Source organism: Boleophthalmus pectinirostris, unplaced genomic scaffold (assembly GCF_026225935.1).
Source record: "Boleophthalmus pectinirostris isolate CB_2022bp ecotype Guang Dong unplaced genomic scaffold, ASM2622593v1 HiC_scaffold_1, whole genome shotgun sequence".
In the NCBI taxonomy this organism is placed as follows: Eukaryota; Metazoa; Chordata; class Actinopteri; order Gobiiformes; family Gobiidae; genus Boleophthalmus; species Boleophthalmus pectinirostris.
Window position 1 is genome coordinate 31,766,517 of NW_026570970.1, and position 24,112 is coordinate 31,790,628.

Consider the following 24,112-nt stretch of genomic DNA (forward strand, 5'->3'; position numbering starts at 1 on the left):
ATAAGGGAAGAAATTGAAAGGCTAGAGCAGCCAGAAAACAGGAGGCCTGCAAGACCAAAGAGAAGGCTCAGAATATGAAGTTTGTTGTTGTAGACAATCCAGAAGATGCTTAATGCATTGTTTAAAACAGTTGCCAAGAAAAAACATACAAGGAAAAACAATTTATCAAATATGTATACATATATAAAAATCTGAATAATCCCACAAACCCATTTGCAGCAACAACAAAACAACAAAAAACACATTAAAATCATTCTGTAACCAAGCCAGCAAAATGCAACTTAAACAACATATAAGCCAAAATGAGTTTCTTACCTACTAAGTCAGAGATCCCATTCAATGCTTCCTTGGTGTCTTTTTTCAAGTCTAGAGTGGGGATAACGTGTGACTGGATTTGACTCAGCATGCCATAGTCATTCACCATGTAAACCATATTGGGTTTAAATGCAATGACTTCCAGTTCAGGCCGATCTGCATCTCCCACTCCGACACCCACAGCCATAATCTCATGTTCTTTTAGTGCAAACGCCGGAGTTTTGATATTATCATCAGATGGTTGACTAGTCAGAACAACCAAAATCTGGGGCACACCTTCAAGTCGCCTACTACCCCATGAGGAAGTGAAAACCATAAGTCGTGTGAAACGCATGGCCGCACCGCTATTAACATCTGTTCCACCTTTGTGCCTTAGTTTGTCAATGGCACCCATCAAATTACTTTTATCTTTGTATGTAGACAGGTGGAACTCTACCGTGGGTGTATCAGCATATTGGACCACAGCAACTCTGTCCTTGCCGTCATCAATAGACAAGCGTTCCACTATGCTTTTGACAAACTGCTGTATTTGTGGGAAGCCATTTCTTGTGTTATCAGAGCCTTCCAGTAGGAACACAATATCTTTTTTAACAGCATCGCTAGTATGAACTGAGACACAAAGAATATACAAAAGATACATACATTGTTGAGAACAGAAGTATTGTGAAAGGCAAAGAGGACAGGCGAGGTTTATTGGATATTTTAGCATGAGGTAATTGGGTTTCTATGACTTAATAATGGACTGTTGTCAGTGGATTTCCAGTTTGAAGATTTTTTTCACAAATTTGCACAAGGGCAGCATTCAACCACAAAGAGGTTAATGGTTCAATCCCAGCTCTAATTAGTACATACTGTGCATTGAGCAAGACACCTCACCTACCTTGCATGTATTAAATGATGGATAAGTAAGCAACTGGGATTGGTATATAGGCCATTGACACAGCTTTGCAACCACATGTCTGTTAGCTTACATCAGGGCTACAGAAGTATCTTACCACCACAGTCTGTGCAGTGAATGAATATTACATACATTTGGAAGGTGGCTTAATTCTTATTTCTAATATGGCCCTTTTAGACAATCAAAAGTTGCCTAGACATTCAGACACATTCTGGACATTCACAATGTCAAGAATAAGTTAATAATAATTAAATAGTTACCTCAAATAAATAATCTCACAGACACCCATATTACCCCATACTTAACCATCCATTCCAGAGGTAATGTAAACATTTGTTTACCTTGCTGTAGCACGACTTGCAGCTCCTCTTTGGGCAAGTTCACATAGGTGTTGAGTCTTCCAGGCACCGTGTTGAGCTCGCTAAAGTCCTTCACTTTGAAGGCGAACGAAGGGTTGTGAGATATGGCCTCCATCTGCCTTGGGTCTGCGTCCTTTACTCCGACCCCAAAAGGCACCACTCCATCAGTCTTTAGTGCCCCCGCAGACTCCTTCACACTGTCTCTAGACCTGCTCGCGGACAGTACAATGAGGAATTGTGGTACGCCCTGTGCAGCTCTGCTTCCCTGCCTTTCAGACAGCACAGTATTCTTCATGAATGCCAAAGCAGAGCCAGTGTTGAGACTGCGACCACCAACCACTCTCATGTTATTGATGGCTCGTACCACTTCATCTTTGGTCTGGTAAGTGTTTAGGTAAAAGGTGGCTTGTGGCTTTTCGCTGTGTTGGACAACGGCAATTCGAACTTTGTCAGCGCTTACTTCAAGTGGCTCAATGACTTTAATGATAAAATCCTGGATGTATGGGAAATCTGCCCGCACACTGTCTGTGCCATCAATAAGGAAGGCAACATCTCTTCCCTCTGAAAGGAAAAAAAAATGTATTAGAAAAGACAGCTGATTTAACAGGTGTAATTTTAAAAACATTTTCGGCATTGCATGGTTGTTGGAAACTTGAAGCACAAATAAACAACAAAGACAGTTAAAAGAAAAACAGAATTTGATTGCCAAAGCCATGCACACTATGAAAGAAAAATGTACAAAAATATCAAAAAATTATCAAACAATATAGAACTGTTACAATTCTTTAGAACTGTATATCTCAATGCATTTTGCAGGAGATTTTGTTGCTTTCTTTAATAATATTTCTCTCCAATGGTAAAAAGAAAAAAAAGACTTAAATAGTATGAACTAAAACAAGTAGAATTGGTGGATATTTTAAATTAGATTCTGTCTGGATTTTTTACTAATACATGTTAGCCCTGGTGGTAAAAATCTATAAAATTAAAACACAAACAATTCACATAAGATCACAAATGTACTCACCAATTTCTCCAGGGAATGTTGTAATTGTACTAGTGTCCCCAACCACTGTTGTCAGTTTAGTCAGCATTTGCTCTGACAGGGCTGGTAAATTTGAGAAGTAGGTCTCGTGATAGGCCAGGTCTGGAACAAAGGCCACGCTGTTCAACATACTGACATCAGCTTGCCCTGAACCAACAGTGAAGGTAAGCACTCCCGCTAGAGCCATCTGATCAGCCACAGTTTTAACTGAATCCTGTGTTGGTCCACCCGTGATGAGTACCAAGACTTGTTGGACGCCCTGTCTCCTTCGTGACCCTGTAGATGGTTTAAACATGTTTTTGAGGGCATAGTCCAAGGCTTTTCCAGTGTTAAGGACAGACCCTCCAAGCAGCGAGAGTTGGTTGATTTTATTCACCACATCCTCCCTGCTGCTGTAGCTGTTCAGGTAGAATTCAATCTTAGGGTCCTCTGCATATTGGAGGAGGCCAATTTGCACTCTATCAGGACGGACATCCAGCTGGTTTACTATGTTGATGATAAGGTCCCGCACGTAAGGAAAGTTAGTGGCACCAACATAATTAGAGCCATCCACCAGGAATACAAAGTCTCTGACAACTTTTCGTGTCTCCACTGTTGTTATTTCCACAACTAAAAGAAAAACAGATATAGTTAATTTACATACACCAAACATTTATTCATTTAGCCAGTATCAATATTCCCATTATCAAATGTTTCTTTTTTAGTCTTGTGCTCTGATTAAAGCTATTAGTATATTGGCCAAAATGTATCTTTTTTTCTTTTGTTATTAGCCAAGACGCAATAAAAAAGGGTTTTTAACTTTTCTAAAAGGATGGAGTGCTTGTTGTTGGGTTTTTTTGGTTTGTTTCTTTGTTTGTTTGCTTGTTGGTTGTTGTTTTTTTTTGTAAAATTTTCTATACACATTTTTGAGATTTTACTCTACTGGCAGCTACTTACTTTATAATATTACTGATGTTTTTGCCAGTTATCCTGAAGTAATTTTGATGAACAAGTCAATGATATCTGTCTATCTATTCTTTTCATTTATTTGATACAGACAGTACATAGTAATAAATAATTACTGTGTAAATGTGCTATATTAGAGCAAAAATGGGGATATCAATCAACTGAGCTCCTGCACAAAGATGTAATAATGACACTGAAAACATAAAAAAATAAATATAGCCTTACTTGTCTCTGTGGGTCCCTCTGTCACAACAGTCCCAGACAGAGACGAAAGAGTATCCGTAATGATTCTTGGATTTCTCAACAGGACACGGAAATCCCTCAGCATAAACGCAACACTGTCAGTGAAAGCAATTCTCTTCAGCTCCTCTTCATCGGCTGCTTTTGACCCAGCTGCCAGAGTTAAAACCCCCATTTGCTGGAGTGCTCTGGCTGCCTCATCCACACTATCACTGGATCTTTTTGTGGTCATGAGCAGAACAAGTTGGGGCACCCCTTGGCGAAGACGACTGCCTTTGTCTGGTCTAATCATGTTTGTCCTCACAAAATCCAACGCTGCTCCTATGTTGACGGTTTGGCCAGGTCTCGTTCTTAAACGTCCCAGTGCAGCCACCAAAGCGTCCCGGGACCCATGGGTGTTCAAGTCCATCTCGATTCGGGTGTTGGTGCTGAATTGGGCGATACCGACCTGGACTTGGTCTGGACCAATGGGCATGGAGCTGACAAAACGCCGAATGAAGTCACGGGTGGCGTTGAGCAGGGTGGCACCCATAGTGGTGTCAAGGAGGAAAATTATGTCTCTTTGTCCAACAGCCAAGGCTGAAAAGAAAAGAAAATGTTATACTTTTAAGCCATTTGGTGAAGAAAATTAAAACTGTTTTTTAAGGGTAGCCCATTGAGATGAGCCATCTCTGTGAATTATGGCTTGAATTAGCTGTTCCAATTTTTTTCATCAAGTCCAAAAAGAGGAACTGGCTTGTTACATTGAATATGACAATGTTTTGCCAATTTCTTTTTTTTTTTTTTTTTATCAATCTTTTCATATTGCATGTTGCCAAAAATACACCACTAAAAATGTATTTTGATATTAAAGAAGATGGTGCTAATAATTGTAATACTTTATAAAAACTTTTCCTTATAATGAGTAAAAAACCCTCTGTTCTTTTTATGAGTGGCGCAGGTTAACAGGATTACAAATCAGATGAACAGCCATTGTTGGGAGTTTTGCAAGCAAAGAGAGGAAAGACTAAGATAATTTAGCAATGTACGTAGAGGTAGCAGTTGCATTGTACAGTCCTGAAAAGATATTGAGCTTAGAGTTGCCGAGCAAAAGTCCAGACAAAGGCAAAGATTTTTGGGGATTGGGGTTAGCTGATTTGAGAAAAAAGAATGCACAGGTTAGGAGAATTTGGATGTAGATGATCCATAACGACAACCCCTGAAAACTACAAGCTAGCCCAAATTTCAAAGAGGAAGAAGGAGGCAAGAGACCCTTGGTGAGAATCACTGAATGAATTTAGGGTATAGCACAAGCATTTTTATTTGTTTGAAATGTTCAAAACACAACAGAGTTTTGAGGATGATGTTGCACCCATCTTTTCCGTACCACAGCCATCCTTTAGAAAAGTGACCTACCTTCTGTGAACTCATTCTGAACAATAATACTGCGCTGGACAACCCCGTTAAGGTAGGGCAACAGCTGATCCCCCAGGTCGGGAGCGGCTCTGAAATCTCGGGCGGACAGAACAAAACTCCTGTCTGTGGCCACCGTTTCCAGATCAGCTGAGGCAGAGTCACCGATCGCCACAGCAAATGTAATGACCCCTGCCCTTTTCAGAGCCCTGTCCCCTACTCCGGTGTCATCTGTGGAAGAGCCTCCGCTGATCACCACTAACATCTGCGGTACGCCGTCCTCCGCCCGGCCGCCCGCATCTGAGCTCAGCAGATTTTCAGACACTTCCTCTAGAGCCAGGCCCAGGTTAGACTCATCACCCCCCGGGAAAGACAGCCCCTTCACGGCTTCCAGGACTGAGGCTTTGCTGTCATAGCTATTCAGGTAAAACTTAATTTCAGGGCTGGTGTTGTAAAGGGCCAAAGCCACGTGAATTTTGTCTCTGGCCACATCAAGGCGCTCAATGATTCTCAAAGCCAAATCACGCACAAAAGGGAAGTTTGCAGCTCCAACGTTCTGTGATCCATCAATTAAGAGAACTAGGTCGGCTGAGTCTTGTGCTTTAAGAAGAAAGAGAGAAGACAAAACAAAATGGAACTTGTGAAAGCGTTAAAACTGTGAGGCAGACACAAAGATACACGTGCTCACGTGTTAACATTCAAAGTGAACACATTAAAACCACATTTAAACATTATACTGCATGAGGCTAAACTAATGAGGGAACTGTGCTTTACTATCCATCTATATCTATATATATCTATCTATCTATATTAGATAGAGAGTGAGAGAGATACATCTTCAATGTGGGATAACAGTTCTGCGACTAAGCAGTTGAATGTAATTAGCAATGCTAATTAATGATTTTAATACTTAGTATTAAAATACTTACTTAGTACTTAGTATTTTCATATTGGTGTAGGTAGTTTTATCAGATAAGATATAGTGTGATATTAAGTTAATTAATTAAACAACTATCTATCTTATTTGACACAGTTCCATCTCTATTGAGTTGAGCCGTTCCATGCAGACTCATGTTATCAACTTCAGTGACCAGTCATGACTCTGTGCTCATCCTTGGAGCCTCCTGCTTCAATAACTCAAATATGTGAATATATTCACCAAAATACTACTTTGGACATGTTCATATGTACATCCAAGATAATATTTTGGTGTGGTCATGGGTAAGCACATATTTGGAGTATGTGAGCTGCAGGTCAAAGATGTTTGAGACAGATTCATCACTGTTTTCAAAAACATATGGCACAATTTACACAAATATAAACTGGCTAAAAGACAAAAAAGAAAAAGATATAAATGCAAGACATGAGAGAAAAGGTGCGTGGTTAGCAGTGGTTAAATGCTCACTGATTTCAGAGCATCTATTTTATAGTGTTTTGAAAAAGAAAATCTGCAATGTGAAATATTGTTTATCTTATTATGAAAATAAAAAACACAATATGTTTTTCAAATGTGGCTGTCTCTGCATGCATTTGCAGTAGGGATGCCATGATGTCGAATAGAGACTTTTGCCGTTATTTATACAATACATTTTCATTCAAACTGTCCATTAGAAAATCAAGTTTATTACTAGCTTTAGTCAGACCAAAAATGTAAAACTCTAGACTGTATATATTAATAAGCCCTCTGCTCTTTTTCTTACTTTTTGGACTGTTGACTACATATATCTGATAGTGTTTAAAGGTGCATTGTGCAATGTTTATGGTGGAAAATCTGCCACCCTCCATGTTTTTGCTATTCCTAGAATATTCCATAGTCAACAGATGGAAAAAGATAAGTTTAATGCCACACTGTGGAACATTCCAGGCAAAGCAATAACATGTTCATGGAAGACAGACCAAAAAGTTACATAGTGCATTTTTACATTATCTTAACTGTCCTTATACAGTTCTAATGACTCAAATAACAAAACTGATTGTGTAAAATCAATTGATCCTGACATCCCAAAGTTGCAGCTGTTACATATGAGCCTATACCTGCTATGTTAATTCTATGGGTGAATAAAGTGAGGGGTTATTCGTGTTACGTAATACTTCTGGCTGGGTTAATGTTTTGTCCACCCGTATGCTGGACATGCTGATCATTAGTACACAGACACTGGTCCCATTTTACCTGTCCCTCCTCCAGACACAGGCTCCTCATTGACCACCCTGCTTTGGGTCACTGCACCGCACAGCCCCACCACTAAATCCTGGATAATGTCTTTTAATGCCAGGAAAGAGTCTACGCTAAAAACATGAGTGTCATATGGTTTGCTAGCCATCTCTTTTAGCTCTGAGTCCAATGCATCTTGTACACCCACTGCAAAAACTTTAACGTCGGCCATTTTTAGGACCCGGGCTGATTCGGAGACATCATCGTGGGACCTCCCATCTGTCAAAACCACCACCATCTGAGAAACTCCATCGGATGCACGACTTCCTGAAGCGCTGGTCAAATGAGCTCGGATCAAGAAGTCCAAACCAAGACCAGTCCGAGTGCCCCCACCATTGTAGGACATAGCCTGGATGTGAGACAGCGCCCCCTGTGTTGATGTGTAAGTGTTGAGCTTGAATTCAGTCTTGGGTTTGCTATTGTACTGCACCAAAGCGAACCTAAAATTGTCCCCTCCAGTTTGGTGCAAGGCGCGAATCGAGCTGAGTAAAAAATGGCGGACATGTTCAAAGTTGTCCTCTCCCATACTCCAGGAGGTGTCCACAAGAAAGTACACATCAGCTCCGAGCCCTTGTGCACAATCTTCAGGAGAGAAAACTCAAGGTTACTGAATGTAACCCTGGTTTTCTGCTTGTGAAGCTAGCTTTCTCCAAAGGAATTCCAACACTGACACACCAACAGTATTTTTCAGTGTAGGTTTAGCCAATGAAAACATGTTTTATTTGCATATATCTCAAAAATGCTGACACAATTTTAAAACGAAGCAATCTAAAGGCAAAATATGCAGAATTTTTGCATTGAATCAAAATGTAGGAGTTTGTTTTTTATTTCCCAGCCCATATCCTCAAATGTAAATGTGAATATATGTAAACACAATGCTTTTTCCAACATGACCTATCACTTGTTTCAGGAAAGTTTGAATTTAAATATACATCACCATATATAGACATCATACAAAAACATTTGGCATTTTACTGCTGAACTATAATAGAAGAATAAAATGAATTGCATTTTTGTTTACATACATTAACTGCAAATTCTGCCTACTATGCCTTTGAACCACAAACATAACTTTTCCATAAGTAAATTCACTTTCTCTGACAAAATTATGAGAATTATCAGCTTTAGATGCCCATACTTACCATCCTGAGCTTTGAGGTTTGGGGGGAGTCCTATAAGCAGTAAACCCAGAAGGGCACAGAGCAGTAAGACCCTGTGCCGCATCTTCTCTCACTTTACCAACAGAGACACCTGTAAAAGACAGATAAGACCCAAGTTCAGACACCCACTAAAGCAAAACTGTTCAAAGCCACCTCCTCATTTCCAGTCCTAACATGCTGATTTGTTTGTCTAAGGTTGTGACATCATCTGTTAATTGGGCTATTGTAGCAATAATGAGCATCATCAAATCTGTGTCGTATATAACATATAAAGTGATATTGACAGGTACAAAAGTTTTGCAGTAGTATGATAGTATCATGGTTTCCATGGACATTATAGGACCGTAATATTTAATGGAGATGGGGGGGGGCTGGCAAAATGAATATCAAAATGCTAATTTGTGCTGTAATAAAGGGAGTTCAAGGGCCTAAATCTTAATATAGTCAGGTATGTAATGCATGTATGTGTGTGTGCCACAAATTGTGTCATTTGGAGAAGTTTATAGTGTGCAGTACAGTTTACTGTACAATGCAGTGTGTCCAGAAGTGAAATGCATTTCCCAGTGCTAATGCTGTATTATGAAGTGGTAATGATGAACACCTGTTAATGTTTCTGCCAATATGTTTTATTAATCCATTTTGTTTGGCGTCCACTACGTTTTCCACCTCACAAAATCCAGTTTGGGCATGAGGGGTGGGACAGGCATAAAGATTTTTACAATGTGAGCTCATTTGTACAGAATGCACTTGGTAATTTATGATTGGAGAAATGTGCATTGATGGACAGTAGCTTGTTACCATAGCACCCAAATACATATATGATTTATTGCACTGACTATAATATTTTTTCTAAATTCACTTAAATGCACAGACACAATGTGATGCAGAGGTGTGGGTAACTGTAATAAGGGTACAACACATTTATAGAAGGAAAATCCAGGCAAATAAACTCATTTAATGATGCCAAAATTCCAGCTGTGAGGCATGATTTGGCAAAGGGCAAACTTCTCACACTCATAAACAGTGATAAATGTACATGGCCTTAAAAGACCCATGAAAACAACAGTATTTTGTTCATAAATTAATGCTCTATGTAACATCTTTGGAGAAGGGTCTGCCACATGCTTGTCTCCATTATTGGTTTGCTTGGAATTTTCCACACTACAGTATTAAACATATATAGTCTTTGTATTGGTCAAATCTGTGGGGAGGCAAACCCACTTCAGTATAGATAAGTTTAATGCCATACTGTGGGACATCTTCATGGAAACAAGAAAAATATGTACTACTTAACTATACAATCGGCAACATTTTTATAAAACCACTTTTTGTCATACTATAGAAACATTTAATTCACGACACACAACATATTTCCAACAGAACCACAAGAAATTAACACACTCCTTCCCCACACTATAGTAAGGTACTTTTTAACAACAACCACCCTGGGTCGGACGTACAAAAGTGCGGTGGCCAAACTGCACCTACAGTCCAACCACCAGAGTGAGTGTAGTGTCTTGCCCAAGGATAAAACAGTTTGATTTATGGATAGGCAAGTTAAATACAGTGATAAGCATCAGAGAATATGTTTGGCATGAAGATTATAGCATATTTAATTTTAGAATCAATCACTTCCATCAATGCAATCACCCTCTAGTGGAAACAAAGGATAAGCACACACTACATTGAGCAGGTATACAAAGAAATGTCCGAAAGAAATGACTGAATGTCTTTGAAAGGCACACTGCTCTGGCCACTGGATAAGGTGGACATTTACAAACTGTAAAATAAATCTCTTGTTAAATTTCGTGATAATACCAGAAGTGATGAGTGTTAGCCAAAGTTCAAAGACATTTTCCCAAAGTTAGGAATGCAAGGATCAGATAGTTTTGGATCAAAGCTGCAGCGTATGGTCATAAATATAACTCTTTCAAATTCACTATGAAGAACAGGTGTAAAAAATGGCTTTAGCTTTGTCAGCATTCGGGGTCAAAGCAGTGCCACATCAAATCAACAGAATGTTCCTTGTCCCCATAGATACACATAAACAACTCCCAATTTCCTAGCATCAGATCTGGCGACCTCGTGTGTTTAGGTTAAAAAGGGGGGTGGTCTGAATCCGTAATTTCCTTCATCTTAAGGAAATCTCATCCCTAGAGGCTGGGCAGCAGATGTTTAGTCTCCCACTTCATGCAGCTCAGACAGTGGTATCAGGTAGGGAATCAGAATAGGAGATGACAATTAGATACAGTGTTTCTTAATTATGCTCAAAGTTGAAATAACAAATATGTGTGCAATATTTTAACATGCATTTTTGACATCATATGCAGACTTCCTAAATGACAAAGTTGCATAAACAAGCACTTTTCTCACTAGCAGGGTAGCTATAGGGTGGGCCAGATAAGCACATTTAGAAATAAGTCTCAATTATTAAAACCTCTGCACAATATATAAGGATGACTTCCTTTTATATTCTCTGTACTAAATTTCTGTTTTGTCATTTTTGACATGGTTATTCTCAAGATCTAATTCATCCATCCATCCATTTTCTTCCACTTATCCGAGGACGCGTTGTGGGGGCAGCAGTCTAAGCAGGGACTCCCAGACTTCCTTCACCCCAGACACATCTTCCAGCTTCTCCGGGGGAACCCCAAGGCATTCCCAGGCCAGCCGAGAGACATAGTCTCTCTAGATCTAATCAAGATCCCTCAAGATCTAATTTCACACTTGTATTACCTTCTACCTTTACATGTCTATAATTTAAGGTTGCATGTAAACGTTCTGGCTGAGGATCTGCAGTATACTTGTTCTCATGGAGATGTCATTGCTTTCACTCAAATGGTCCACATTAAATGAGAATGTTGAATGAGAATGAGAAGAATGAGTCAAATTCTGATTATTATTACAGTACAGATTCATACAATATGGATAGTATACGGGCTGATTTTGCAACCCTTATTTAAAAAACACACTTTGATCAGAGATAGCATCACATCTGGCAAGCCCAGGTGTCTGACTTCATCTTAGGAGCTCCATAGTCCTGAGGCTGGGCAGCAGATGTTTACACTTCTGACTCGGAGTGAGTGATTTCAGGTCACCCAAAAGCCACTTGTGCAAAGTTTGTGAGGTTTTGGTCCATGTGTCAACACCACGGCTTCCTCTGACCACTACAGACAAGCGCCGTCTATGTGTGCTCAGCCAAAACAATGTGAAGGCGCAATTAAGGCAAGAAATAAAACAAAACACGCAGGGGAAGTATGCTGTTTTTAGAGATTTTTAGGATTTCAGAGGCAAACAGCAAAAGGTCACTGACAACGCTTATGTGAATTGTTTACTTCAGAGTCAGCTGGAAACTACTTTTTTTAAATCATAAACAAATATGCAAGCACTTTTTTGAAGTCAATGTAGTTACTATAATGTAGTAGCTATTTGTTCAAACAAAGGTGCACTATTTAACTTTTCTGGTGGGTGAGTCTGCCACCTGCTTGTCTCCATGGAGATGATATTGCTTTGTCTGGAATGTGCCACAGTAGGGCATTAAAGTTATCTTGTATTTATTCAATCGCATGTGCTTTATTGCAGTAAAAATTGCATTCATACAGGGTTTTCTCCATAGCTTTGACCTGGCATCACCTTTTTGTATCCCCAGGGAGAGATTAGTTTAATGCCATTTCAGGCAAAGCAATAACATTCCATGGAGACAAGAAAGTTTACATAGTGCACCTTTAAAATGTAAACAACTGCAGATACACTTTTGGATGGAAAGTCTGTAAATATTTCAAACAAAAAAGTAGAGTAAGTTTAACTTGTCGCCGTGTAGATTTGTCCAAAAACATCACAATACTGAATAGTAAAGATTGAAGTCAAGGCCATAAATATCATCTTTATACCACACTGATACTAAAGCTCTCTAACTCAAGTTAAACTATTCTGAGATTTGTTTTAACACAATCTGACATAAAGTTTTGACTTAGCTGGAACTACAACAGGAGAGTTGATTTGCGCTGACTTGCATTTTGTTGAAAATCATTTAAATCCAATCAGTATTTTTTCTTGTTTCAGAGTATTTTAACTTTTTGGCAGTGTTTGCTAATGTGTGCATTGTGTCACCATGGAAACTGATGGACATCCCACCATATACATACAGTATATCAGTAGATCTGTGTTCCCCAATGATGAGCTATAAATTCAGTATGCATGCAAATATACCACATAAAAAGCAAGCTTGAAGGATAGCCATCTGTCACGCAACATTAGCCAGTATAATTCACAACAACTGTAGAGCTAACCAACATACTCCAGGCAACAACTCTGGTCACAAAATGGCAAAGTCAGCAAGTTTGAATAAGCAGCTTAGGAAATAAGAAAAAAAAGTTTGAGGTTTCAATTTTGTTTGGGGAAGGATGGTTGAGCTTGAACTGGTCATTGTTACAGAACGATGTTTTGATTACATGTGTTTGTGTATGCTGCAAGATAAGACCTGTGTTAGTAACTGATTGCTGTTTACATTCCCTCTGCCGGATTGACCCATATACTGTATATAGCCTGTCCAATGTGTCTGTGCATGTTTGCAAATACATGTGTTCTATTTAAGGCAGTGTCAGATTGCATTGATGGAGATAGAAGCAGGAACTATAAAACCAGGATCACAGCTGGACCTCACACCTCCATTTATAGAAGACCACACAGACACAAACCCAAATACAACAGTGCAGGCCAATGCTCTTTATTCATTCAGCCATAACAAATCATAATCTGTGAATAATTCGCAAATCTGCACCATATTGTACAAGGCTGCATATTGTCGATAATCCATAATACTGATACACAGTGCAAATGTAAATAAGAGTTGTTTCTGAATTTTAGATTTTTTTGTTTTAGTTCAGTTTAGTTTCTATCATATTTTATTTATCATAGAGCAGTGGTGGTGTGTGTGTGGTATAGCTACAAATGATGACCTGCTTGTGGGTAGCTTTCTCCTGGCTCTTGTTTAGTCCTATTTTATATGCTCTTGTTTAGTCTTGGTTTGGATCAAGTTACAAACCCGAGTTCTTTATTATATCGAGGGATGCCAACACATTTCGACCAGCAAGATGGTCTTTGTCAGGGCATAATGCCCTTATGCTCTGACGAAGACCATTACTGGAGGTTTCAACTAGAATGTGCTGTTAGTCAGAATGTTAGTTTGGACTAACTGTTGTTGCCAAAGCAAATAGTCTTTCTTTCCCTTTTAACCAGACAGTTATTTTAAAAATGTTCCATTCATCAATACTCAGACTGACACGAACAGGAAGGTAGCAGTTGACTAGATGCATTTGGTTTGAATTGAGTGATAATAAATGTTCTATACTCAGTGCACTTCAAGGCCTCAGGATTATTTAAAAGTCCTATATTACACAAAATGGACTGTTTTGAGCTTTAAGCCCTGCTAGAATGTTATTACCTCCTCAAAAACATAGGGCATGAGGGTGAAACTGGTCCTGTTTTATAGGGGTGCATAAGGGTGAAACAGGTCCTGTTTCACCCTTATACCTAACAAAGACCATCTTGGTTGGGACTTTCAATATACTCAGTCAGTGTGCCTCAGGTTTGTACCTCGCCCACTTTTACATTTTTTAGTCAGGGCTACATTTTGTTAATATTCAAGTTAACCCTTATAGACCCTCGTACCTGCACTACTACTTTTTATTTTTTATTTTTTATTTTTTACTTTTTATGACCCAGTGAAGGCTCTACCTCATCTCTTCATCTGACAACTTCAGAGGTATGTTCTAGCAGGATTTAAAGCCCAAAAGAGTCCATTTTGTGTAATATAGGACTTTTAAATAATCCTCAGGCCTTCAACTGCACTGAGTATAGAACATTTATTATCACTCAGTTCAAACCAAATGCATCTGGTCAACTGCTACCATCCTGTTCATGTCAGTCCAAGTATTGATAAATGGAACATTTTTAACATAACTGTGTGGTTAAAAGGGAAAGAAAGACTATTTGCTTTGGCAACAACAGTTAGTCCAAACTAATCCAGCACATTCTAATTGAAACCTTGAGTAAACATTTTTCCTCCAACCAAAAACACATTGAAAAAGTCAACATTTTGACTAGTCCCAAACATTGATTGAGATTGCACACAGAAGTGGACTAAGGGAGAGTTTGACATCACCCATAGCGTTCAGATCCAGTCAAATAAAGCTTGCTGGGCCAAGCAGTTATAGGACCAAATTTGGAACCGGAAGTCTGCCCATGCTCACTTCCTATTTAGAAAGCAGCTAACAGGTTAGCTATGTCAATTTACATATATAGTCTATGGAAAAATATGATTCATTATTATCATATAAAAAATGCCATTAAACTTCTCACAGGGGGCATGCCATTTAATTCCAGCGAAGACAAGCCAAAAGTAGGAAAAATACTGCATGTTAAGAGATCCTGTCATATTGGCAAAGCTGCATTTACATTGGCCCCTGCCTCCCTTACTCCCCCACACCCTGTACCAGCGATTACATCATATCCTTATTCACCAGTCAAAATGTGTTATGTTCAGCCAGTACCAGTCACGAAGGCTACTGTTTATGTTAAGCATGTACAGAACAGCCATGACCACAGGAAAAGACCTAAAGCTAAAAATGACATGCTATTTTTCATTCATTTGCATTCTGTTTGAACTGTGCAGCTTCACTACACTGATCTGGAAATTTCTAGTCATTTTAACCCATTTTTTTCATATTTCCAGAAAAGACTGCAGAGTTTGTGGACACCATCATGACATCTTGTTAGCAACCGTGCAATACAAAATAGTTACACAGGGCCACGATGATAGCATTTTTTTAACTGCTAACCCTTCAGTTTTTGACCAGTGCTGAAGTCACTGAGCCACTTTCAGCTCAAAATAAAAGGTAAATAAAAGGTGCACTATGTAACTTTTCTGGTGACAGGTCCACCATTTTGCTTATTGTGATAGCTTTGCCTGAAATGTTCCACAGTATGATATTAAACATATATCTCCACGGAGACACTCGCGTGACACAACCAGGCCAAATTATATTATAATATTGCATGTTCAGTAATTCATTATATGTGTAAATGCCGACCATTCACACCTCTATTTACAGCTCATTTACATATCAATGCAGTCACTATAGTCACTTTACAATTGGTCAATGTCAGAGTAAACAGGCTGTTTGTGTGTGGGAGCTTACAGCAGCTAATTACAACAGCTAACCAATGAGAAAGAACCAAAAGTAGCTTCAAAACACATTTGCAGCACTCACCACTCACACAGGCTCTTCTCAGATCACAAGTCTTCACTAATAAGTCGGATAAGAAACAAGAAGTAGTTTTGTTGTTGGCCTAAACTGTGCTGAAGTTCACTTTTATTTACAGTCAGTGTTGTGGATCAGATCACAAGGGCATTTAAAGTCAGCGCCTCAGTGTTGTGCACATGAGTGACGTGACTCTGGAGGTGTGTTCAGGGACAGTACGGCATCATGCACACAGACAAATGACTCTACAGATAAATATTGATGTGGGGCCATATATTAGGACATTTATCTGTCTGTAAATTGGATTAAATGGACATAATATAGAGAGTCTAAGCTTTATAACGAGGTATAACATGCCTACGTGGACTATCGGCCCATATCAGCAAGATTTAGGCCGATAGCCGATATGTCTCCAAGTGCCCATATCTGCTGATAATATCACCCAACCAATATATCAGTCAGGCCCTAGTTTTTAAATGCATTTTCATAGCAAAAAAAATTTAATTGATTAAAAGCAAAATGAATATAGTGAATGCCATAGTGAGGAACATTCCAGGAAAAGCAACAACATCTCGCATCACCCTTGTACAAAAGTTAGTGCACCTTTAACTTAAATACAATCCAGATGTGGTATTGATGACGATTACAAATAAAAATGATTACATTAGCTCTTCTTGATTTGCCAATTCTGCGTCATAAAGCAGCTCACAGTCCCAACAGGCAGGAGGCGCAGTAACATGTGTGGCCCAGATGAGAGGAGGAGGATCAAGAGGAAGAAGAGGGCGCTGGGTCTTCACAGCTGGAGCGTGTTACACCGTCTGACAGCGAGCAGATGTGCAGTTTAAACACATCACGACCAATCCAAGCCCCAGGCACCAGCTTCGGTCCATTTGGTCAAACTGATGCTTACGGCGCATTAGAGGAAGAGATGACACATAAGAACATGGAGGGACGAACTTAGCAACAGGTGATGAGACTAATTCAACAAAACCATTTCCTGAGTCATGGAGATTATAGATAGACTGGTAGCTATTATCTTGTCTTTGAACAGATAAATATGGCTTCTAATACTGGGATTCATTATGTTCTATATGTTTTATTACGGTCTAGATGATCTGCAAAACAATCCATGCAGGCATAAATAATTATCGGGGTGTTTTAAACTGTAGTAGTATATGTTGTATTAGCCTATGCCTATTTCCTGTCTTCCTTCCTTCCTGTCTTCAAATGCATTGTGGAGAGAGAAAGAATCCTCTCTCCAACAACGTATTTGAATGATTTTTTGAATTAATTATTGTGTTATTCTTAAAGGTGGACTACTTTTCTGATGGAGGGTTCACCACCTGCTTCTATGCATACTGCTTTTGCTTTGTATTACTTGGTGATCCAAAGTTACAGGTCACATCTTTGGAAAGGCCTATTTTTCAAGATGTATTTCACTACTAAAAATATATATAAGTAAATAAATGCACTTCAGTGCAATTAAATGCCATACTGTGGAACATTCCTGACAATTTTAGGAGAGACGGCCTCTAAGACTTGCACAGTCCATCACAAGTCCTTTTGTGGTCAGTGCATTTCTCTTTTCTTCTAGTTTTAGCTGCACTGACAAATATTGTTTCAACATATTTGTGAACTCATTCTATCTGCATGTACTGCTACTATTCAAATGCATTAATGTCGACCTATAATAACACAATCTAGTGTTAAATCATGCTAAATCAGCAGAGCTATTATATTATTCACAAACCTTTAGTACACAGATGTATTCAGTATGCCCAAGCAGTCTTTTTGCCATAGATCAGAAAATCCCATATTTTATCCATGCCATTTTAATGTAGATTTACTGGCCTTGAATGTTTGAGCACAATAGTTTTCAGACTAAAGCTTTCTAAAATTTGTTCCAACCTTGAAGACATCTGCGCTGCATCATGGAAAAGAGGAGCTGGAGAACAGAGAGCCATAAAAGTCTGATTTATACAACGTTCCTGCAAAGCTCACTGTAAGGAATTTAACTAATGGAGAGTGGCCAGAACAGCTCAGTCATGGCTTTGAGAATAATCATGGTTTTTGTCTTACAAGGACATAAGCATACTGAATAAAATTGAGGGGCTGCTCAGTAGGTACTAATTATATTTACGCTGTAGGGTTGTCAAAAATACCGAAAATAAGATACTGAAATGAGTTTTAGCAGGCATAAGGACTAAAAGATCATGCACACAGGACAAAAATGAACCTGATCCTGAACCTGATCACCTTATCTTGAAATTTTTTTGTATCGTGACAACACTAGTAGACAAAGATCACTATTATCTGTCCAAAGGGTTCAGAGCAAAGGTCTTCAAAATGAGAATGAGAAGAATAAAATTACATACTGTAAGCCATTCCTTGATTAGAACTTTAAAATTGCTAGTGATATGAGTCAGTTTAATTCAATGGACCTACTTTTACCCTGTTTTGTAAAGGTACAGAACCAGGACAGTACTTCATGAGTACATAAAATAGAGTTTTCATCCACTTATGGAAACTTTAAAGCGCATATAAAAGGTTACACTACCCATTTCACTACAACATAGTTAGATTTTACTTCCTGGTTGGACATGGGCTGCAGATGTGACATGTCGCGGGAACTGTCTGTAAATGTCACCTAGCAACCATGCTGTAAACAAAAGCTTGTTTAATATACACAATAGTGATGGTTTAACAAATAAAAGAAAATAAAAATATATTGTTAAATTAATCATTAAACTGTTAGAATAATGTGCTTCTTGTGTTTAAACTGCCCCAGTATTTTGGGTGGAATTTTGTGCATTGTTGACATAAAGGGCTCAGCTCTACTTCCAGTAAATGTTGAGTTATTATTTTGTTTTTCTGACCACTTGGCTGGTGTAAAACTAAATATTTACAGCACGTACTATGCCACTAAACTAAGTCATAACTGAATCTGAAATATGCATTTTAAAGATCCTATATTACACAAAATGAATTCTAGTGAGCTTTAAGCCATGTTATAATGTTGTTACCTCATCAAAAACATACCTGGAGTCGTGCTTTGTTTCCCTCACACATGTTTGAGTAATCCTGGTTTATAAGTCCATTTATAACTCCAAAGCTCAAAACGCTCTGTTCCACTCTGTGATAACCATTTACCTTTAGTTCAGTAGAGATTTGCAATTGTAGGTCTAAAAGTATTCAACTGATTCCAGTGAAGGTGAATGGAGTTTAAAAACACAGTGGAGCATTTCCTGTATTACCACATTGGATCACCAGGTGGGAGTGTTTTCTGTTTAAGAAAAGAGCACAGCCTGAACATGAAGGGTTTGTGTGTTAAACATGTGTGAATGAAATAAAACACAACTCCAGGTCTGTTTTTGATGAGGAAACATTATAACTTAAACCAGAGAATAGTGTAATATAAAATTTGAGGTAACTTTGGGGTCACTGTCTTTTTATTTCCTTGGATACAATCAATAACCACTCATCCATGGTCTATTGATTTAGCAACCATATTCTATATTGCATGTTCAGCTCCATATCCTCTTGATGGGGTACAACGTAAAGAGTGTTTCTCTGACTGTATCTAGGCAACAAGTGATCGCTTCTAACAAAAAGAAAGATGATTGCCATTTGAAAACCTCACTTTTTCCAACATCATTTCATTAGGTTATAAAGCATGAAATAGCTTAATTTTCCAATCTCCCGACTGTAACATGGTGATGACAGTTGAATTCCTGCAGCCTGCGCTAAATCATGTACGCGGAGGTGGAAGATTAATAGCCTCCACCTGGACCGCAGACCCAGGCAGACCCCCTCTACCTCCAATCACTGGTCCCCAAAGCCCCCCCTCTACCCCCTGCCCGCTGGACCCAACCCGGTCGGCCTCCTGGCTCCTCTGGCCCTCATTGTGGAAAAGCCTTTATAAACTCGTCTTTCCACTCGTTTCACTGAGGGTGTGGTTTTAACATGGGGGCTACTGCTGCAGTGGAAACATCACCACTACTGACTGAGCTGTTGGAGCGGATTTGGATTGTCAGATGATTGGCGGATTTAAAAGTATAAAATAAGATAAGATCGGATTTCGTATTTAATTTGCATTTTTACAGATTACAGCTAAGTAACGTTTCCTTATACATAACATGCACGCACCATCTGTCCAGAGAAGCCACTTGATGTAATATTATTGGCATTTTATGAGATTTTGATCCAAAACTATGGTATGCAACTTATTTCAGTTCAAGTCCTTAACCTGAAGGATCTAAAGAATACAAGATTATTGTTTGCAGAATGTGAGTCCTCTGAAGCAAAAATGAAATAGAAAGACTTGCTCCATCTAGTTCCTACTACTTTTTAGATCCAAAAAGGTTAGGTAGAAGGGTCAGTACTAATTCATATTTATATATGTTATGCAAGAGATATCATGCCATTATTTTAAAATCTAAAAAGTGAGTCCAGAAGGAACAAAAATGCCTGGACCAGTTGAGAATAAAGTAAATAAGCAGCACAAAAACCTTCTTATCAATAAATAAAGTGCACCCTCCTATCAAAACTTCCTACTTCAACAGACCACCGTCACTCACCTAAACATGAACTGGGAAGCCTATAGAAAACCTACGGCACACGCCCCTCTGCTGTGCACATGTATCACTCCAACATGAGGGACCGTTCTGGGATCTCTGCTGCTTCAACTGTGGCTCACCTCTTCACCTCTCCGCTCTTTGACCACTTAAGTACAGGCTTCTGTCAACTCAACGCACGCTGCCCAATATTTATGACCAAAAATCCTCTGGAAAACATGTCATTACAACACCAAACTTAAGCACACTTGTTTTGACTGAAAGCTATTTGTCATGTGTACTAGAAGTTGGTCATATTGGCAAAAAGGCTGTGGTTTGTTGTTCACTTTGAAGTATTGATCAAAAAGTTAATGAAGTATACAAATAACTTCAGAAATATGACCATAATAAGTAATATCTTTTTGCATCTTTTTCAATTTTCAATTCTAATTTTGCATCAGTAGTTTTTAGATGAACTTGCAGAGGAATATTGCTAACATATTGTAATAAGCAATGCAAACAAGGTCAAATTTCAGATCTTGTACAAGAAAATGAAGCTTTCTGCACAATATTTGAAAAGAAATAGTAGTAGTGGTAGTTGTAGTAGTAGAGTATGGACTTACCCTGAGTGCAAGTAGAAATATTCCACTGTATTTGAAGAAAAGTAAATTATTGCAAGGTGGGCTTTTATGTCATTATCATCCAGGTGAATTGTCCCAAAAGATGGTTGAGCAGGAGGTATGCAGGCGCAGGGTAGGATCCGGAGAGGAGAAGAGGAAGAAGAGGGGAGGGAGATTTGGTTTTTAGACTGTAAGGGAGTCAGACACCCTCCCGGTCCCAAACCAAGAGGGCTGTGGTGAACGGTTCAAGCCTGGGATGGGACAAACTTCCACAAAGTGCTGGAGTTCTGCCACCTCGCCTCTTCCTCCTCCCACTGGTTCTGGAAAAGAAGGGAAAAAAGACAAGAAAGGTTTGTGAGTGCAGAGAGAGAGAGGGAGAGAAGGAGACGGGTGGATGGGGAAGAGGGAGGGGTAGAGGCAGAGAGTGAAGGGGGTGAGAGAGAAAGTGAGAAAAAATGAAGAGAGAGAGTGGGAGAGAGAAGGAGAAAGAGAGGGAGCGAGAAGAAGGTGAGAGAGAGAGATGAGGAGAAAAGAGAAAGAGAGAAAGGGACAAAGAGAGAGAGAGATGGTGAAGAAAGAGAGAGGGGAAATACAGGGGAGATCAAAGAAAAGAAAGAGAGGGGAGCAAGAGAAAAGGAAAGAGAGAGAGGAGAAAAGATAGAAAAGATAAGGGGATGGGGAGAGACAGGAACAGGGAAAGAGAGATAGAGAGAGAGACAGGGAAAGAAGGAGAGAAAGAAAGCGAGAAGGTGAGTAAATGTAAAACAGAGTGACTTTGGTTTTGGTCTGGACATGAGCAATGGGGAGGATGAAGTCACAAATTCACCTTTCAGACTATTTGCCGTTCCTGTTTCACCTCAAAAGGGACATTTGTCAGGTCCACAAACAGACTGAGTGTTACTGTAAACAAGTAGAGGTAACAAACATTTGAACTGACACTGATGGAATGGGTAAAACTGGTCTTGGTTTAGTTTAGACGCATTTTGATCTAAAGTAATTTAACAGATTTTTATTAAAGTAAATAATTAAAGTATTGATCAAATATTGCATTTTTTCCACTATCTTGCAGTTCATACAGTTTTCCTAGTATGCTATTTTCTTTTTTTTTCTTTCTTTCTTTTTTTTTTGTTTGAGCAAAGTACAACAACATCAACCACAATAATTAAAGGATATGTGCATGTACATATTTGGGACCTAGTGCTCAAAAGGAGTATGATGAAGTTTAAAAAACATATAATGTCCTATCCCAGTTAGTTTTACATAATCATGTGGTTGACGCTTTTTATTTTAACTTTACTTTACTTTTGGAGTGCTTACCTGTCGTATGCATAAATATACACACATATATACACTGTATATATACAAACATGCATGCATACATGCATACATACATACATACATACATACATATGCATAACATATATACATACACGTAGAAATATATTTTTGTTTATGGTCGTACAACTAATAATAATGATAAAGAGGGCACAAAGTTTATTGTTTATGATCGTAAAAAATAAACCGTAAGGATTCAGTAATGATGAGCTATTTTTGTACTCTGCTTATCGCATCAAGAATTAACATCTGGCAAACATTGAGACACACTTTTGATGTCCCCAGTTGACCCTCAGTCGGCTGCCATATTGATTCTAGTTTATACTTTAAGCAAATGTAAACTCCAAAAAATAAAACATGCATTAACTGCCTATATCTAGTACGGTGGTGTATTGCTCTGATAGCAATACACCACCGTAATCTAGGGATTAAATCAGTTTTTAGGTAATTTTAAGATTTCAGTTCCTAGATTAAGAACCATATCGCCTGTTAAAGTCTGTGAAAAGACATTGGAAAAAAAAATATTCATGTGAAATCTGTGCTGACTGCCTTGCGTGACATTGGCAAAAACTGATAGCAATCCACCAAAGTTGTTTACAAACACTCAAATGATCTGCATAAAAGACAGAGTTAAATTGTTAAAATTCATATAAATACATAAGGAGCAAGTTCTTTAGCCCCAAATTTCTAACTAGGGGTGGAAACTAATTACAATAACTTGTAGTTATAATTGAGTTAAATTATAGCTATGTAATTGTAATTAGTTACATTTTAAATCATAGAAGTTACTGAGTACAGCGGAAATCTCAACAGTCCCAATGCACAGATGTCTCTGCTCCGACAAACAAACATAACAGCAGTGCAATGACTGTTCTGATTGGTCAGAGCTCAGAGATTATGCAGTATACACTTTTTCATTGATCAAGTTTTGAATAAAAACAAGACCAAAAATGTTAATGTCTAAGGTCCTACATTACACAAAATGTATTCTTATGAGCTTTAAACCAAGTAAGAAGATTGTTGCTTCATCAAAAACATACCTGGAGTTGTGTTTTGTTTCATTCACACATGTTTGAGTAACCCTTTATTGTCTGTCTACATCTCCAAGGCTCAAAATGCTCTGTTCCACCGTGTGATGTCATGAAGTAGCAGTCGTTTTGAAGTTAGCAGTTACCTTTTACATAGAAATAGCAAATTCCAGGGCTGAAACTATCCAAATCATTTTAGTGACGGTGTGTGGAGTTTAAAAACACAGTAGAGCACTTCTTGTTTTACCATATGACATCATAAGGTAGAACAGAGTACTTGCTGTTTGAGAGAAGAATTCAGCCTAAATATGCAGCATTTGTGTGTTAAACATGTGAATGAGACAAAACACAACTTCAGGTATGTTTGTGATGAGGAAAAAAACATTAGAGTGTCAGAAAAAAGCGTAATATAGGCTCTATAAGTACACTTCTGGCAGCAGTACTTGTACCTGTAATTGAGTACATTATTAGTCATGTAACAGTACTTTTACTTGAGTGCAAAATTTCAGTATATTTTCCACCGCTGTTAATGACTGACACCACACTTTTCAGCTCTCGTGCCAGGGTCTGGAGCCCTGATGGATGTGACGTGCTGTCTATATCTGTGAGCCATTTGGTGATGAATTTGTGTAATTTTAACAAAAACATGTCTGCAGCAAATAAATGAGCCATTGTTTTGGCAAGAGCTGTGTGAGCTGAGTCACTGTTCTCACTGCAGGGGAATACTATTAGGATTTCACAATGGAAAGAG

The 24,112-nt window shown here is 38.7% G+C and overlaps 1 protein-coding gene across 1 annotated transcript in view; it reads right to left on the reverse strand.

Annotated features, from left to right (window-relative positions):
* LOC110160762 (collagen alpha-3(VI) chain-like) overlaps positions 1–24,112 on the reverse strand; it is a 128,792-nt gene that overhangs the window by 12,143 nt on the left and 92,537 nt on the right. The window contains exons 5-8 of the mRNA XM_055150374.1: positions 3,785–4,378; positions 2,597–3,223; positions 1,555–2,133; positions 316–924 (exon numbers count right to left, since the gene is read on the reverse strand). Of these exons, the coding sequence (XP_055006349.1) occupies positions 316–924; positions 1,555–2,133; positions 2,597–3,223; positions 3,785–4,378 (2,409 nt within the window). The remainder of the gene's footprint in view (positions 1–315; positions 925–1,554; positions 2,134–2,596; positions 3,224–3,784; positions 4,379–24,112) is intronic.